This window comes from Cebus imitator, unplaced genomic scaffold, assembly GCF_001604975.1.
Source record: "Cebus imitator isolate Cc_AM_T3 unplaced genomic scaffold, Cebus_imitator-1.0 Scaffold477, whole genome shotgun sequence".
Classification (NCBI taxonomy): Eukaryota; Metazoa; Chordata; class Mammalia; order Primates; family Cebidae; genus Cebus; species Cebus imitator.
Window position 1 is genome coordinate 1243239 of NW_016107792.1, and position 14385 is coordinate 1257623.

The 14385-nt window shown below is 36.7% G+C and overlaps 1 protein-coding gene across 1 annotated transcript in view; it reads right to left on the minus strand.

Annotated features, from left to right (window-relative positions):
- The window catches only part of SLC2A13 (solute carrier family 2 member 13), a 351864-nt gene that overhangs the window by 64972 nt on the left and 272507 nt on the right, over positions 1-14385 (minus strand). The window contains exon 7 of the mRNA XM_017512770.2: positions 9061-9186. Coding sequence (XP_017368259.1) covers positions 9061-9186 — 126 coding nt within the window. The remainder of the gene's footprint in view (positions 1-9060; positions 9187-14385) is intronic.

Below are 14385 nucleotides of genomic sequence, written 5' to 3' on the forward strand. Positions count from 1 at the left end.
TTCACCATGTTGACCAGGATGGTCTCGATCTCTTGACCTCGTGATCCACCCGCCTCGGCCTCCCAAAGTGCTGGGATTACAGGCGTGAGCCACCGCGCCCGGCTAAACTGTTTTGTAGTGTTTTTATTAGTTCAGGTAAACATTAATGCTTTGTGTTAATGTAAATTACATTACTTTCATTTTTTTCTTCCATAAGTTTCCTTACCTGGAAATAAGTATGGATGCAAAAGACGTAACTAAAATGAAGTGGCTGGAACATTATATACTCTCATTTATAACTGTGACAATTTTAAATCCTTATATGTTTTTATAATTATTGACTGAATGCTTGATGTATACAAAACGCCAAAGGTTTAAAAACAGGGCAGAATATAGAAATTAGAATTTATAATTTAGAAGCAAATACACATCCAAACACAGATTGCTATCATATAAAAATATAATTTTCATATAAATTACACAAATTTCATTCCTGTTCAGGGGTTTTGGATTGTCCTAGTTAACTGGTTTCACCAGTGGCAATTTTTCTTCCAATGTGGTCTGATGCACATCATAGACCACATTGAGACTTCGATACCGAATGATGTTGAACATCAGCAATTTATTCTAGCTGCGCTCTTACAAACTGGATAGTGGGAGCAGGTGGGTGGCATGAGCCAGATTCAATCAGGGGTCAAATGACCACCCATCCAGGAGGGTCTCCATCTGGAGCCTATTCTCAGGGCTTGGGGGATTGTTCCCCTTTCTTATACCTGTATTCAATATGAGTCAGTTACCAGGTGTTTTGTTCATAAAAGGAGGTTAAGCTAGTCTTGTAAGAGTAACTTTGTTTAAATGTCTATAAGAGTTGCATCTGTGCTGAGGTGGACTTCTCTCCTGGAAACCCCCCACAGGGTTGCCTCACACGGCTACTGCTAAGTGGCACACAGTGTCAGTCTTGCAAGGTGTTCCAGTAGGATTTACGGTTCTCATTAATCTTATAGCCATGAAATGTCTCTTATAGTATGCTACAACCAGGGGAGTGCTAGAGCCAGCAGGAGACAGAATAACCATTGTTTTCTGAGGCTTATCACAGAAATTACAGGAAAAGGGGACATCTTATCTGAGCAAAAAAATAAATAAATAAATACGATTGCAGGCAGAGATCAAGGAGGGTAAATTCTAGAGAGAAGGCACAGAGTGAGAAAAGACATAGAGATAGGAAATTATAATAGATATTAGGGTAACGATAAGGGATTTAAATTGACTAGAATCTGTGTGGAAGAGTGGTGAAATGCTGGGAATACAGGCTGGGTGTTACATCAGAGTGCAGCTTTGAGAAAAATATCTCTGCTGAATGAATATGGTAAACAATGAATTGCCAAACAGGGAATCTATCTAGCTATTTTAGTGTTTCTAATTACAGAGCTAAAGTGCTATATTATAGGAAACAAATACTGAATCAGCACATTAAGAAAGTGTCCCTCCCTGGCAATACTATTTTAAATAGTCAGGAGGTTTGAAGTTCCACAATAGATTATTTATGGTTTCGTAAAACGGAGAGTCAGGAGATCGGGAGGTGGATAAACAGGCAAAAATAAATACAGAAAAAACATTCTAATGCCTTTATCCAGTAAGTATGATTTGTCAATAACATGCTTTCTTTAACTTAGAAATTGGAAACTATCTGAATCTGAAAATATGTATCATTCCACTACTCAATTGTTGCTCCCCTAAAAGAAATGGACTTACTGGCCTTTTGCCTTTGAGAAAGTCATTCAGACCCTCTAAGCAACACTATTCTCATCTGTAAACAGGGTGTAGAAATCACTCACTTCACAGAGGTTCAGAACTAGTTTTGGAAAGTTAGATTTTTTTTCTTGAAAACCGTCCATTTATCTGTTTTCAAAGGCACTGGAGAACACAGTTTATAGCATTCTCTTATGAATTTAAAAATCTTTACTATCTGTTGTTATACGTCTTTTTTATGCTAAATATTGTTTGTGCCTTCTCTCTTCTTGATCGGTATTGCAAAAGGTTTCTACATTGTGTTAGTCTTCTCTAAGAACTTTTAATTTTCGATCCTCTCTACTACTTCTTTGCTTTGCACTTCTCATCCTCTGCTAACTCTAAGGGCTTACTCCATGTTCTACTTCTAACCTCATGTGCATCTGCTTAGTTATTTTAACATCTTGTTTTGCACTGTGATTTATTCTAAATCTAGTAATTAATTTGAAGTTGCTTTTTGGGTGTTTTATTTTTAGTTTCCAAGATAAAATAGAAGGGGTGATAAATATGTTTCTATTATTCTGCAGTTTCATTGCATTTTTATTAGAAAACATGTTCTGGATCATACTATTTGGATTTACTTATAATTTACTAAAATATCTATACATTTATATAAGCTTATTGAATTTACTCTTTGTGCTTTAACATGGTAAATTTTCATAAGTGTTCCATGTTTTCTTGAAAAGAATGAAACTCTCTACATAAGGTTCTGTTTGACTCGCCTATCAAGCTTGTAAATTTTCTAAACACTCTAGTCTTTGCTATTTTTTGTCTTTTCGACTTAGTACTTATCTAGTATTTTCCTTCCTTTTATTTCTACAACTGTTCTGTGACTGTCTCCTGTAAACAGCATACAATTATATTAAAAAATTCAATATGATAATCCTTGTCTTTTACAATTGTGCTTAATTGGTTTGTTTTTATTGTAAAAATAGTTCAATTTAGATGTAATTTTTCTGGTTTTTTTTTTTAACCTCTTTCTGTCTTATTATACTTTGAGTCTCTTATTTCTCCCTCTGATAGTTCATATTTTAAGAGCTTACTCTTATACTTTCAACATCTATATTTAACAAAAAACTAAAAAAGAAAAATAGAAGGCTTTTTTCTAAAAGTTTTCCTACCACATCCTATGTTATTTCTCTAGAATTTCAGCTTCCCAAGTGTTTTTTTGCAAAAATTGCTGAATTATAACATATATATGCCTCATATAAAAAGACATATATACTGCACAAATCATAAGAATACAACTTTCAGTATAATTTAAAAATATACTATTTTCTTTATTTCTTTTAAAGTCTCTTTCAATTTTTGTGTGTGTGTGCAATGCAAGGTTCTTTAGGTATTCATTTGTCCATCTGTCAGACCTGGTGGCTTTTGTGCCTCCAATAATTGGTGTGGTTTCTATTAGGTTGTTGCAAAAGTTAACTGTGGTTTTGGCATTTCTTTTTGCCATTGAAAGTAATAGTAAATTGCAATTAAGTGTTGCACTAGCCTAATACTCTGACTGTCTTTCTGTATTTACCAGGAGTTGCTTCCCGTGGACATCTTATGTACACTGAGTACTGATAATTCCATGTGATTCCTAACATGCCTCTCTGGATGTCTCCAGTTTAGGACCTACTTTTCATTCAATTTATTTATTTTAGTGTTTATATTTCTCAACTCATGGTTCTCACTTCACAAAGGCACTGTGAAATGAGAACACACACTCTTGTCATAGCAAAGGCTCTTGGTTTTGATTTCTCATGTGTGACATTATTTCCATTTGTAGTCCCATGTGATCAGCAGAGAAGTCAGTAGCTTTCCAAGCCCAGTCTAGTTAGAATTTTTCTTGTCCCTATTTGAGAACCTGGATAGTGCTTTACAGCCACAGAGGCAAGGCCTGGAGCGTATCTCCCTCAGAATTAAAAACCCTAACCTCTCACCTGGAAGGCCTATATTCTTTTCTGATATTCCCAGGTGGGCTCACCACTTACACTCTCTTGTGGTACTTGGCGATTTCTTTCAAGTTCAACAGTGCATTAAACTTATATGTGTGTGGGATGCATGCTGGAGGTATGGGGTAAGGTAATGGGCAGAAGGAGATTTTCCTGCATCAGTTCAGTCTACTACATTTTCTAAAAGTCTACTAAATAATTTTTTTTAAAAAAGGTTTCAACGAAATTTAACAAAGTAGATATAGAAAGGCATGCTGAGTGGACCTTTAAAGTTCTGTTTCCAACTAATCTCATACTATACAGACAAATGATTTTCATTATATTGACAATTTCAGAGTTCATCAACATTATTATACTACTTCCATCACCAATGGTGTTCCCATTCCACCTGGTGTCTTTTCAGGAAACACAGCTACAGTTAGAGATCAGAATATATGGCTATGAATTTCCTCAATACTTGACCTTGAAATATCTATAGATAGTGTATCTCTAGATGTGAATCCAAGGTAATGGTTGATTCTGCCCTTAGAGTTCCATTCCATGAACTCTATCAACCAAATCACCAACCAATCAAGAAAAATATTTACTGATTATCATATATACTGTATATGATTTTACCTATAAGTGAAAAATCTATCTGACAAATTTTTCATGGTGAACACATCCTGCCTTTTTGCTCTTTTCTAGCCAAGACTAAGGACGTGACCAATAGCAGTGGCTCACCTAGAAGGGGCACTGTTGTTCAGCACAAGGAAGAGTAAGAAAACATGGCTGTCTTTTCTTTCTTTTTTGTAAAGAGTTTGAGACTATTCTAAGAATATGCTGTGAACATTGTTTTTTAGTTATGTTTATTTTTGCTACTTAGTTTTATTATCTGTGTCTTACTTTTCTCTATGTGCAGCTATGGGATGGTATAAAAATACAAATAAAATGTAAGAGTGAGTTGTTAATCTTTCTGAAATAAAGGAATTAATAAACATTTCTACTAAAAATCTGTATGATTTGTTGTTTGCAAAAAAAAACCAAAACTCCTGTTTTGAGGCCTCCAACTTCTAACCCTTCTACTGAAGGTAAGAAAAATATCTAATTTTAGCGCTTTCCTTATTATTTAATAGACAGTACTAATAAGTTTATAAATTAATTATGTAAAATACTGGTAATGACATACATTTCTTTGTTTAACAGATTTCATAGCATGTTCATAATTCTAGACTAAGAGTAACATAGAATTTTCCCCCTATTGGCAAAAACAAAACTCTAAAGATTTAAAGCTATGAATCAGTACATCTAGAGATATTTGATCAGTTAACTCACTAAGCTTGGCTTATGAAAGCTATAAAAGCTTTAATAAAAAAAGCTATTTTAAAAAAAAAACTGTTTTGAGTGTTCATTTAAAATACTAATTGTAGTATCCTCTGATGGTAGTGTATATTTCTGTGGGATCGGTGGTGATATTCCCTTTATCATTTTTTATGCTCTCTTCATTAGTCTGGCTAGCAGTCTATCTATTTCATTGGTCTGAAATTAAGGCAGCACATAGTAGCCTGCCAACCAAAAAAAGTCCAGGACCAGACGTGTTCACAGCCGAATTTTACCAGAGGTACACAGGGGAGCTGGTACCATTCCTTCTGAAATTATTCCAAAGAATACAAAATGAGGGAATCCTCCCTAACTCATTTTATGAGACCAACATCATCCTGATATCAAAATCTGGCAGAGACACAACTAAAAAAGAAAATTTCATGCCAATATCCATGATAACATTTATGCAAAAATCCTCAATAAAATACTGACAAACTGAATCCAACAGCATATCAAAAAGCTTATCCATTATGATCAAGTTGGCTTCATCCCAGGGATGAAAGGCTGGTTCAACATATGCAAATCTGTAAACGTAATCCACCACATAAACAGAACCAAAGACAAAAGCCACATGGTTATCTCAATAGATGCAGAGGCCTTTGACAAAATTCAACAACCCCTTATGCCAAAAACTCTCAGTAAACTAGGTATTGATGGAATGTATATCAAAATAATAAAAGCTATTTATGACAAACCCACAGCCAAAATCATACTAAATGGGCAAAAACTGGAAGCATTCCCTTTGAAAACTGGCACAAGACAAGGATGCCCTCTCTTACCATTCCTAACAACATAGTATTGAAAGTTCTGGCCAGGGAAATCAGGCAAGACAAAGAAGTAGAGAGTAATCAGTTAGGAAAAGAGAAAGTCCAATTTTCTGAATTTGCAGACAACATGACTGTATATCTAGAAGACCCCATTGTCTCAGCCTGAAATCTACTTAAGCTGATAAGCAACTTCAGCAAAGTCTCAGGGTACAAGAATCAACGTGCAAAAATCACAAGCATTCCTATACACCAGTAATAGACAAACAGAGTCAAATCATTAGTAAACTCCTATTCACAATTGCTACAAGGAGAATAAAATACCTAGGAATACAACTAACGAGGTGAAGGACCTCTTTGAGGAGAACTACAAACCACTACTCAAGGGAATAACAGAGGACACAGATGGAAAAACATTCCATGCTCATAGTTAGAAAGACTCAGTATCATAAAAATGGCCATACTGCCCAAAGTAATTTAATAGATTCAAAGCTATACCCATCAACCTACCATTGACTTTCTTCACAGAATTGGAAAAAACACTTTAAACTTCATATGGAACCAAAAAGGAGCCTGCATAGCCAAGACAATCCTAAACAACAATAACAAATAATAATAATAATAAAGCTGGAGGCATCACACTAGCTGACTTTAAACTATATTACAAGGCTGCAGTAATCAAAACAGCATAGTACTGGTACCAAAAGACGAATGGAACAGAACATAGGCTTCAGAAATAATGCCGCATATCTACAACCATCTGATATTTGACAAACCTGACAAAAACAAGCAATGGGGAAAGGATTCCCTATTTAATAAATGATGTTGGGAAAACCAGCTAGCCATATGCAGAAAGCTGAAACTAAATCCCTTCCTTGTACCTTATACAAAAATGATGGATTAAAATTTTAAATATAAGACTTTATACTATAAAAACCCTAGAAGAAAACCTAGGCAATACCATTCGGGACATAGGCATGGCAAGGACTTCATGACTAAAACATTAAAAGCAATGGCAACAAAAGCCAAAATAGAAAAACGGGATCTAATAAACTAAAGGACTTCTGCACAGCAAATCAAACTATCATTAGAGTGAATCAGCAACCAACAGAATGGGCAAAATAATTTTGCAATCTACCCATCTGACAAAGGGCTAATATCTAGAATCTATAAAGAACTTAAATTTACAAGAAAAAAACAACCCCATCAAAAAGTGGGCAAGGGATATAAAGTCACTTCTCAAAAGAAGACATTTATGCAGCCAACAAACCTATGAAAAAAAGCTCATCATTACTGGTCATTAGAGAAATGCCAATCAAAACCACAATGAGATACCATCTCACACCAGTTAGAATGGTGATCATTAAAATATCAGGAGACAACAGATGCTGGAGAGGATGTGGAGAAATAGGAATGCCTCTATACTGTTGTTGGGAATGTAAATTAGTTCAACCATTGTGGAAGACAGTGTGGAGATTCCTCAAGGACCTGGAACTAGGAATACCATATGACCCAGCAATCCAATTACTAGGTATATACCCAAAGGATTATAAATCATTCTACTATAAAGGCACATGTACACATATGTTTATTGTGCACTGTTCACAGTAGCAAAGACTTGGAACCAACCCAAATGCCCATCAATGATAGACTGGACAAAGAAAATGTGGCACATATACACCATGGAATACTATGCAGCCATAAAAAAGCATGAGTTCATGTCCTGTGCAGGAACACAGATAAAGCTGGAAACCATCATTCTCAGCAAACTGACACAAGAACGTAATACCAAATAATGCATGTTATCACTCAAAAGTGGGTGCTGAGCAATGAGAACACATGGACACAGGGAGGGTAACATCACACACTGGGGCCTGTCAGCGGGTAGGGGGCTAGGGGAGGGATACCAGAGGGTGGGGGCTAGGGGAGGGATAACATTAGGAGAAATACCTAATGTAGATGACAGGGTGATGGATGCAGCAAGCCACCATGGTACGTGTATACCTATATAACAAACCTGCATGTTCTGTACATGTACCCCAGGACTTAAAGTAAAATAAATAAACAAAATACTAATTGTATTTTTTTCACATATTTCTTTGTAATTAGCATATTTAAAATGTGGTCTGGATTTTCACTCAACGAACATATAATTTACTTTTTCTTTGGAACGGCTCTCTAATAAAATTATTACATTATACTTTATAGCTCCTATGAGACACAATATTTTATTACAGATTTCATTGCCTTTATCAGTACTATGAGTACACAAGATAAGAGCATATTATTTTACAGGAATTTAGAACACAAAAGCTGTATCAACATTTACACATTTTATATGTCTGGATAGAAATGTTAGTTCATAAATCTGCAGAATATTTATTTTATATTACTATTTCATTTATGCATCTACTACAAACCAAAAAGATTAAGATTTCTAGCCTCCCAAGCTAGTTACATGCCAGTGATTACCAACCTTTATCCTTATTTTGCTTAATTTCACTGAACTCTGGAAAAGGCTTCTAGGAATACAAAAATAATTCCATCAAAGAACTTAACGTGATAGTAATTTTTTTTTTTTTTTTTTTTTTTTGAGATGGAGTAGCACTCTGTTGCCCAGGCTGGAGTGCAGTGGTGTGACCTCAGCTCACTGCAACCTCTATTTACTGGGTTCAAGTGATTCTCCTTCCTCAGCCTCCTGAGCAGCTGGGATTACAGGCATGTGCCACCACTCCCAGCTAATTTTTGTAGAGAAGGGGTTTCACCTGTCTCAAACTCCTGAGCTCAAGTGATCTGCCCGCCTCAGCCTCACAAAGTTAGGATTACAGGCATGATGCACTGTACCCCACCTAATGTGATAGTAATTCATTTTGACTTTACAGTTTTCTTTCATTTAAAAGATTGGGAGTTTGGAAATACAGTGTAGCAAAACAATATGTCATGGTAGAAATTGTCTTGGCAGTATTTGGGAACACCTGCCTAAAACTAAAGATCCAACTCCTATACCTAATTAGGGAAATCTGGATCTCCAAAAGTCTAGGCCTGAGTGCTTTCTATTCTGCGTGAAACACACAATTGCAATGCTTTTCATCCACTATCACCAGTATACGCTGCAAAGTAATGTAGTTTTGAAGGTCAGTTTAAAGGAACTGCAAACACTCTGAAAACTTAAACTTAAGCCTCATTTCGAAATATTATTATATATTTGCATGGTAAAAAGAGTCAAATACCTGCCCCAGGCTGCCTCATTTGTAGAAGCTTTATTAACTGGAACACAGGAGGAGTCAATGACAGTTGATTTGTTCATCTTGTAGCAGAAACCACAGTCTGGATCCAACATACATTCATTACAGTAGCTGAAAAATGAAAAGAGTTACCGTTATGTTGGCAGAGACAACTGGTGCTCACCATATACTGGATTCCATGTGCTTCTCTGCATTTTCCACTCTTTTGTGCAGTAAGCCCAGGGCCTTGCGACTTGTTTTGGCCAAGGAAACTAACATGTGCTGAGCCAGGTGAGAGCTGGCTGGTCTCTTCAAATTCTCCCTGTTTTGGCCCCGGCAACTTTGGAGGCTGCTTTGAGCTGAAGGAGGCTTGGATCTGAGAGGCTGAATGTAGAAGAGTCTCCATCAATCTGGAACAAATAAACTTGCTTTCCTAAACCACTGAGATTTGTTACCAAACCGTAGACTGACTCATTGTGATCCAGCCCTGACTGTTCCAAGTTGCATCAAAGCATTCATTTCTCTTAATTGTCTACCTCATACGCTATCTGTTCTAAAAACTGAAAATAGTTTTTTTTTTCCAATACATATCCTGAAAAAGAAAATTCAAACAATGAAAAACATTATGTCTAAAAAAACTCTTAAAAATACTACTACTCAAACATGGCCATTGTTAACATCTTGGTGAAATCTGTGCTTTCAGCAAACATATACTGAGTGTCAATGACACATTATTCTTAATTTAAAAGAAGTAGGTATAGGAACAAAGACTATCATCTAATCACATCTGCTAATTGGATCACAAATTCATAATCAATTACTAATTGCTCATTTGACAGCAGTATTCTCACTGTAGAAAAATTCTGAAGAAGCAAAAACCTTTAGAGGGCAGGGTTTGCCAACTAAAGCCTACATCAATATCATGCTTATAGGATGAGTTTTCTCCCTGTCACACAGTCATTTTCCAGACAAAAATTCTGGAGCATTTTACAGATGGCAAGCACATTCAGGGTGCCACAGATACTAAAGATGAATCAGACAAAATCCATGCTGTTTTGTAGATAAAAGGCAAGCATGAGAAACAGAATAATGACAGTATTTTGGAAATTGGGTATGAGCTACCTGGGACAGGGGCCGATTCATTTAACTATGAGAGCTGGGAACCATTTTAGATGTGACATTGGAACCAGATCATAAAAGAAATTTACCAGGCAAAGAGGTAGAGCAAAAGGTGTTTCAGAGAACTGCTTATGTTGTCATTAAAGGTCAGTCAGCACGCACTTATGAAATATCTACTGCATACAAGTAATGATACTAAGGGTTGTGAAAGGAGAAACACGTCATCTGAAAAAGACATACAAGTTGTCTGAAAAGACTGAGAAAGAATATTTCTTAATGTTCAAAATCAAAATACTCCTTTGATTCATTTACCTAAATGTGAAGGCACTGGTGATATGGTTTATATATTTGTGACTTCCAAATCTTATGTTGAATTGTCGTCCCCAAAGTTGGACGTAAAGTCTGGTGGGAGGTAATGAATCGTAGGGGCAGATCCCTCATGAATGGTTTAGCGCCATCTTCTTGGTGATGAGTGAGTTCTCACTCAGATCACATGAGATCTGGTTGTTAAAGAGTCTGGAACCTCCCTCTTCTATCTCATGCTCCTGCTTTCACTATGTGAGGTGCCTGTTCCACCTGAGCCTTCCACCATAAGCTTCCTGAAGCCCTCACCAGAAGTAGTTGTCAGCACCATGCTTCCTGTACAGGCTGCAGAACCATGAGTCAATTAAACCTCTGTTCTTTATAAATTATCCAGTCCCAGGGATTCCTTTATAAAAATAAAAACAGACTAATACAACTGGCCTGGTTTAAAAATTAGATTTGTTATCATTTCAGCTTCCTCCTGTATACTCTTCCTGAGGTAGACAGTCACCCCTAGTGTTGAATGAGACTTCAGCCCTAGACAAAAAGCAAAAGAGAAGCCATTCAAATGTACTGAGAGGTGATTCAGTAATGTAAATATAAAATTTTCCACACCTGTGATAAGCATGTTAAACCAAACAACTGAAGGCTTTAGAAGTAAGTACCCTGAATGTCTGGCTTTGAGAGCCAGGCTAGGCTAATTTGGAAAGGGAGATATTTCTACTAGTATTTTATTTGTGTATTCTGTCCATATGAAATTAAATTTAACAGTGTTAAACTGTTTCAGTGGCCTTAAATAATACTCATAGGGGAAAGGTCAACTCACCCATTTGCAGAGAAATTATTCTCAATTTTATTTATCTGAAAACATGTAGTCCCTATAAAAGTCCAAAAAGCATAATGATAAAGGCTATTACTGAGAACTTCTTGTGTGTACATTTCAGACATATGAGATGTCATTCATAACAAATAACTACCTCCATTACTTAAGCATGACACCAGCTTCCCACTTTTCCTGATTACTTATTAAATGATCTTCCTGTGACCTACTAGGTGCCAGGCACTATTCTAGATACTGGGACATGTGAGAGAACAAAACAGAGTCACTGCCCTCACGAAGCTGATCTGGGTATTAGACCTCCTGATGACCACCAGTTAGCTAACCCCTCTACTTGCTCTCTATTATCAGTTTTATCCTTTCTTTAGCCTACTGATCACTACCCATCATGTCAATATCCTAAATTTCCCTTCTCCTCTATCATTCCACTATACCCGTCTAGCAAAAATCCTGCCCTATATGAATGCAAACATTTGCCTTTTCTGTGACTTCACCCTCACAGCCAAAAGTCGCTGAAGGAATCACACAGAGCAGTTGAGTAGCTCTTCTATAATTCATGATCACCAGTCTCAAACGGATTCTCAACAAGCCTTATTTAGATGGCTTTAGTCAATATGCAAATCATAAAGCTGCTTAGCCCCTTGATTTCTAATTCTTTGCTTCCGCTTAACTTTCTCCACATCTTGGAAGTTATTATCTATGACTGGGTTCAGGAAACTACAGCTGCTGAGAAAAATCTGGCCTACCACTTATTCTATTAAAAAGGTTTACAGAAACACAGCCACATCCATTTGTTTACTTACTGTTTATGACTGCCTTCATGCTTTAAGGAGAGTTGAGAAGTTGTAACAAAAATGATGGCCTGCAAAGCTGAAAATATTTCCTATCTTGCCCTTTACAGCAGAAGTTTTCTGATCCCTTATCTAGAACACCTATATAGATCCTCTGTGCAGATATTTCACTCCTTTTGTTCAAATTCCCTAACCTCCTTACTCCAAGAACAACTGCTCTTCTACCTCACAGAAATCTTCAACATTCCCCACCGATCTCTCACTCACTCCATGGCTTCGCTTCCCTCTCTACGGAACCTTCCTGTGAATCCCCTCTCACCAGATCCTCAATGTCTTCATATTTAGTTTCTTCTATTGCAGCTTCCCTGCAGAACTTCATGTTTGGCTCTTTCTGATCCCTTTTCTACCTCTAGACTATTCTGTACTAGCAGAGAAATAACACAACCAGGCATATTGATACAAATATACATTCACAGATTTCAACCGTACCTGGATACTCACTGTTGCCAGGAAACTTTTCCTGTCCCTAATAATAGACAGATTTCCCAAACACCCACAACTCTCTTCAAATCGCAATCCTTATTCCTCCACAACTTTTTTAGAAGATGGACTTGTATTCACTGGGCTCAGAACATGCTACTCCATAATATGGCACCTTGGAGCTTATATCATAACCTCACCACTTTTGCCTCTGAAGCATGGTCATAAAAAAAAAAAAAATCTTTGGGTTGTGTGTGGTGGCTCACACCTGTAATCCCAGCACTTTGGGAGGCTAACGTGGGCAGATCACAAGGTCAGGAGACAGAGATCATCTTGGCCAACATGTTAAACCCCATCTTTACTTAAAAAAAAAAAATTAGCTGGCTGGATCATGCCTGTAATCCCAGTTACTCAGGAGGCTGAGGTAGGAGAATCAGTTGAACGAGGGAGTCACATCAGAGGTTGCGGTGAACCGAGATTGCACCACTGCACTCCAGCCTGACAACAGAGCAAGACTCTGTCTCAAAAAAAAAAAAAAAAAAAAAAAAAAAAAAAAAAGAAAGAAAGAAAAAGAAAAAGAAAAAGAAAAAAAAGACCTCTGACCTACATTCTCTGAAAGCAGGTTCTAAAACCCTCAGCCTCTACACCCAGAGGCCAAGAGGAATCTGAACAAACAGGCCTCGCCGAGTTCTTCCCAGGTTATTATCATTAGATATTACCTTTTTGTTCTCCACTCTTATTTCCAACTACTGTTCATAAAAATACACTTTTCCCTGGGCACAGTCTTTATGTCTGAAGTCTGTGTCACATAAAACTTTGGTTAAATACATTTGCTATGCTTTTCTCTTGTTAATCTCTCTGTCACAGTAATGCCCATTGTGACTCTTGAGGTATGTCAAGAAAAGATATTTTTTCTCCCTTACATCTTACCTCTCAGCAAAAACCTGAAGGGACTAGGCATGAATTTTCTGACATTCAAAGTCAAAAACAAACAAAAATATCTACATCCATATCTGTCCTCACCTCTTTTCCTCCAGCCTCTGAAAATCAAATGTTCAAACTCATGGACCAAACTTTTAATTTCATTTCTCTGACTGTAACCAGGACCAACACCAAGTCTCACTAGTAATTTTCTTCCCTTTATCTTTCCAAACCTCTCCCAAAACATCCTCCATAGTGTATGTGCAGGTGTAAAGCCTTTCATTTATTAAAAAAGCATGAAAACTATTCCTTCTGCTACTCCATACTGCCCCTTCCAACCATTTCATTCAGGGAAAGGAGGTCAAGTATTAAAAAGGGTTCCATTTCCTTCCCATTCCAAGAGTGGAGCTCTGTGTGGGAACTGATGTGCTTATCTGGACTACGCCCCTCTCTGCCTTGGTCTTCTGGAGGCAAGACAAGATTTTCTACCACTCTTTCATCCTTGACATGGAATTTATTTTTCATCATATAGACAATCATATGGCAAAATTCTTCCAAATATTATAAGATTCCCAACTTCAACTTGACATTTAGAAGGTAGCAAAAACTTTAAATATTCTGGGGAATCTGCTAATTGACCTTTTACAGAGAGCATGTATTATAACAACAGTTTTAACAATGGCATTTTTAAAGAGGAACAACTTCTACAAGTGGCTAACTGTATTTTTCACTCAAGATTTGCTCTTTAAGCCTTTCTTGAACATGGCCTGATAAATTTATGTAAGGTCTTCTAAATATAAAAACTGAGAATTTAAATACATTGGCACAAAGTCAATGCTCATAAGAATATTCTAAGCATAGACTGAATTTTTTTTTTTT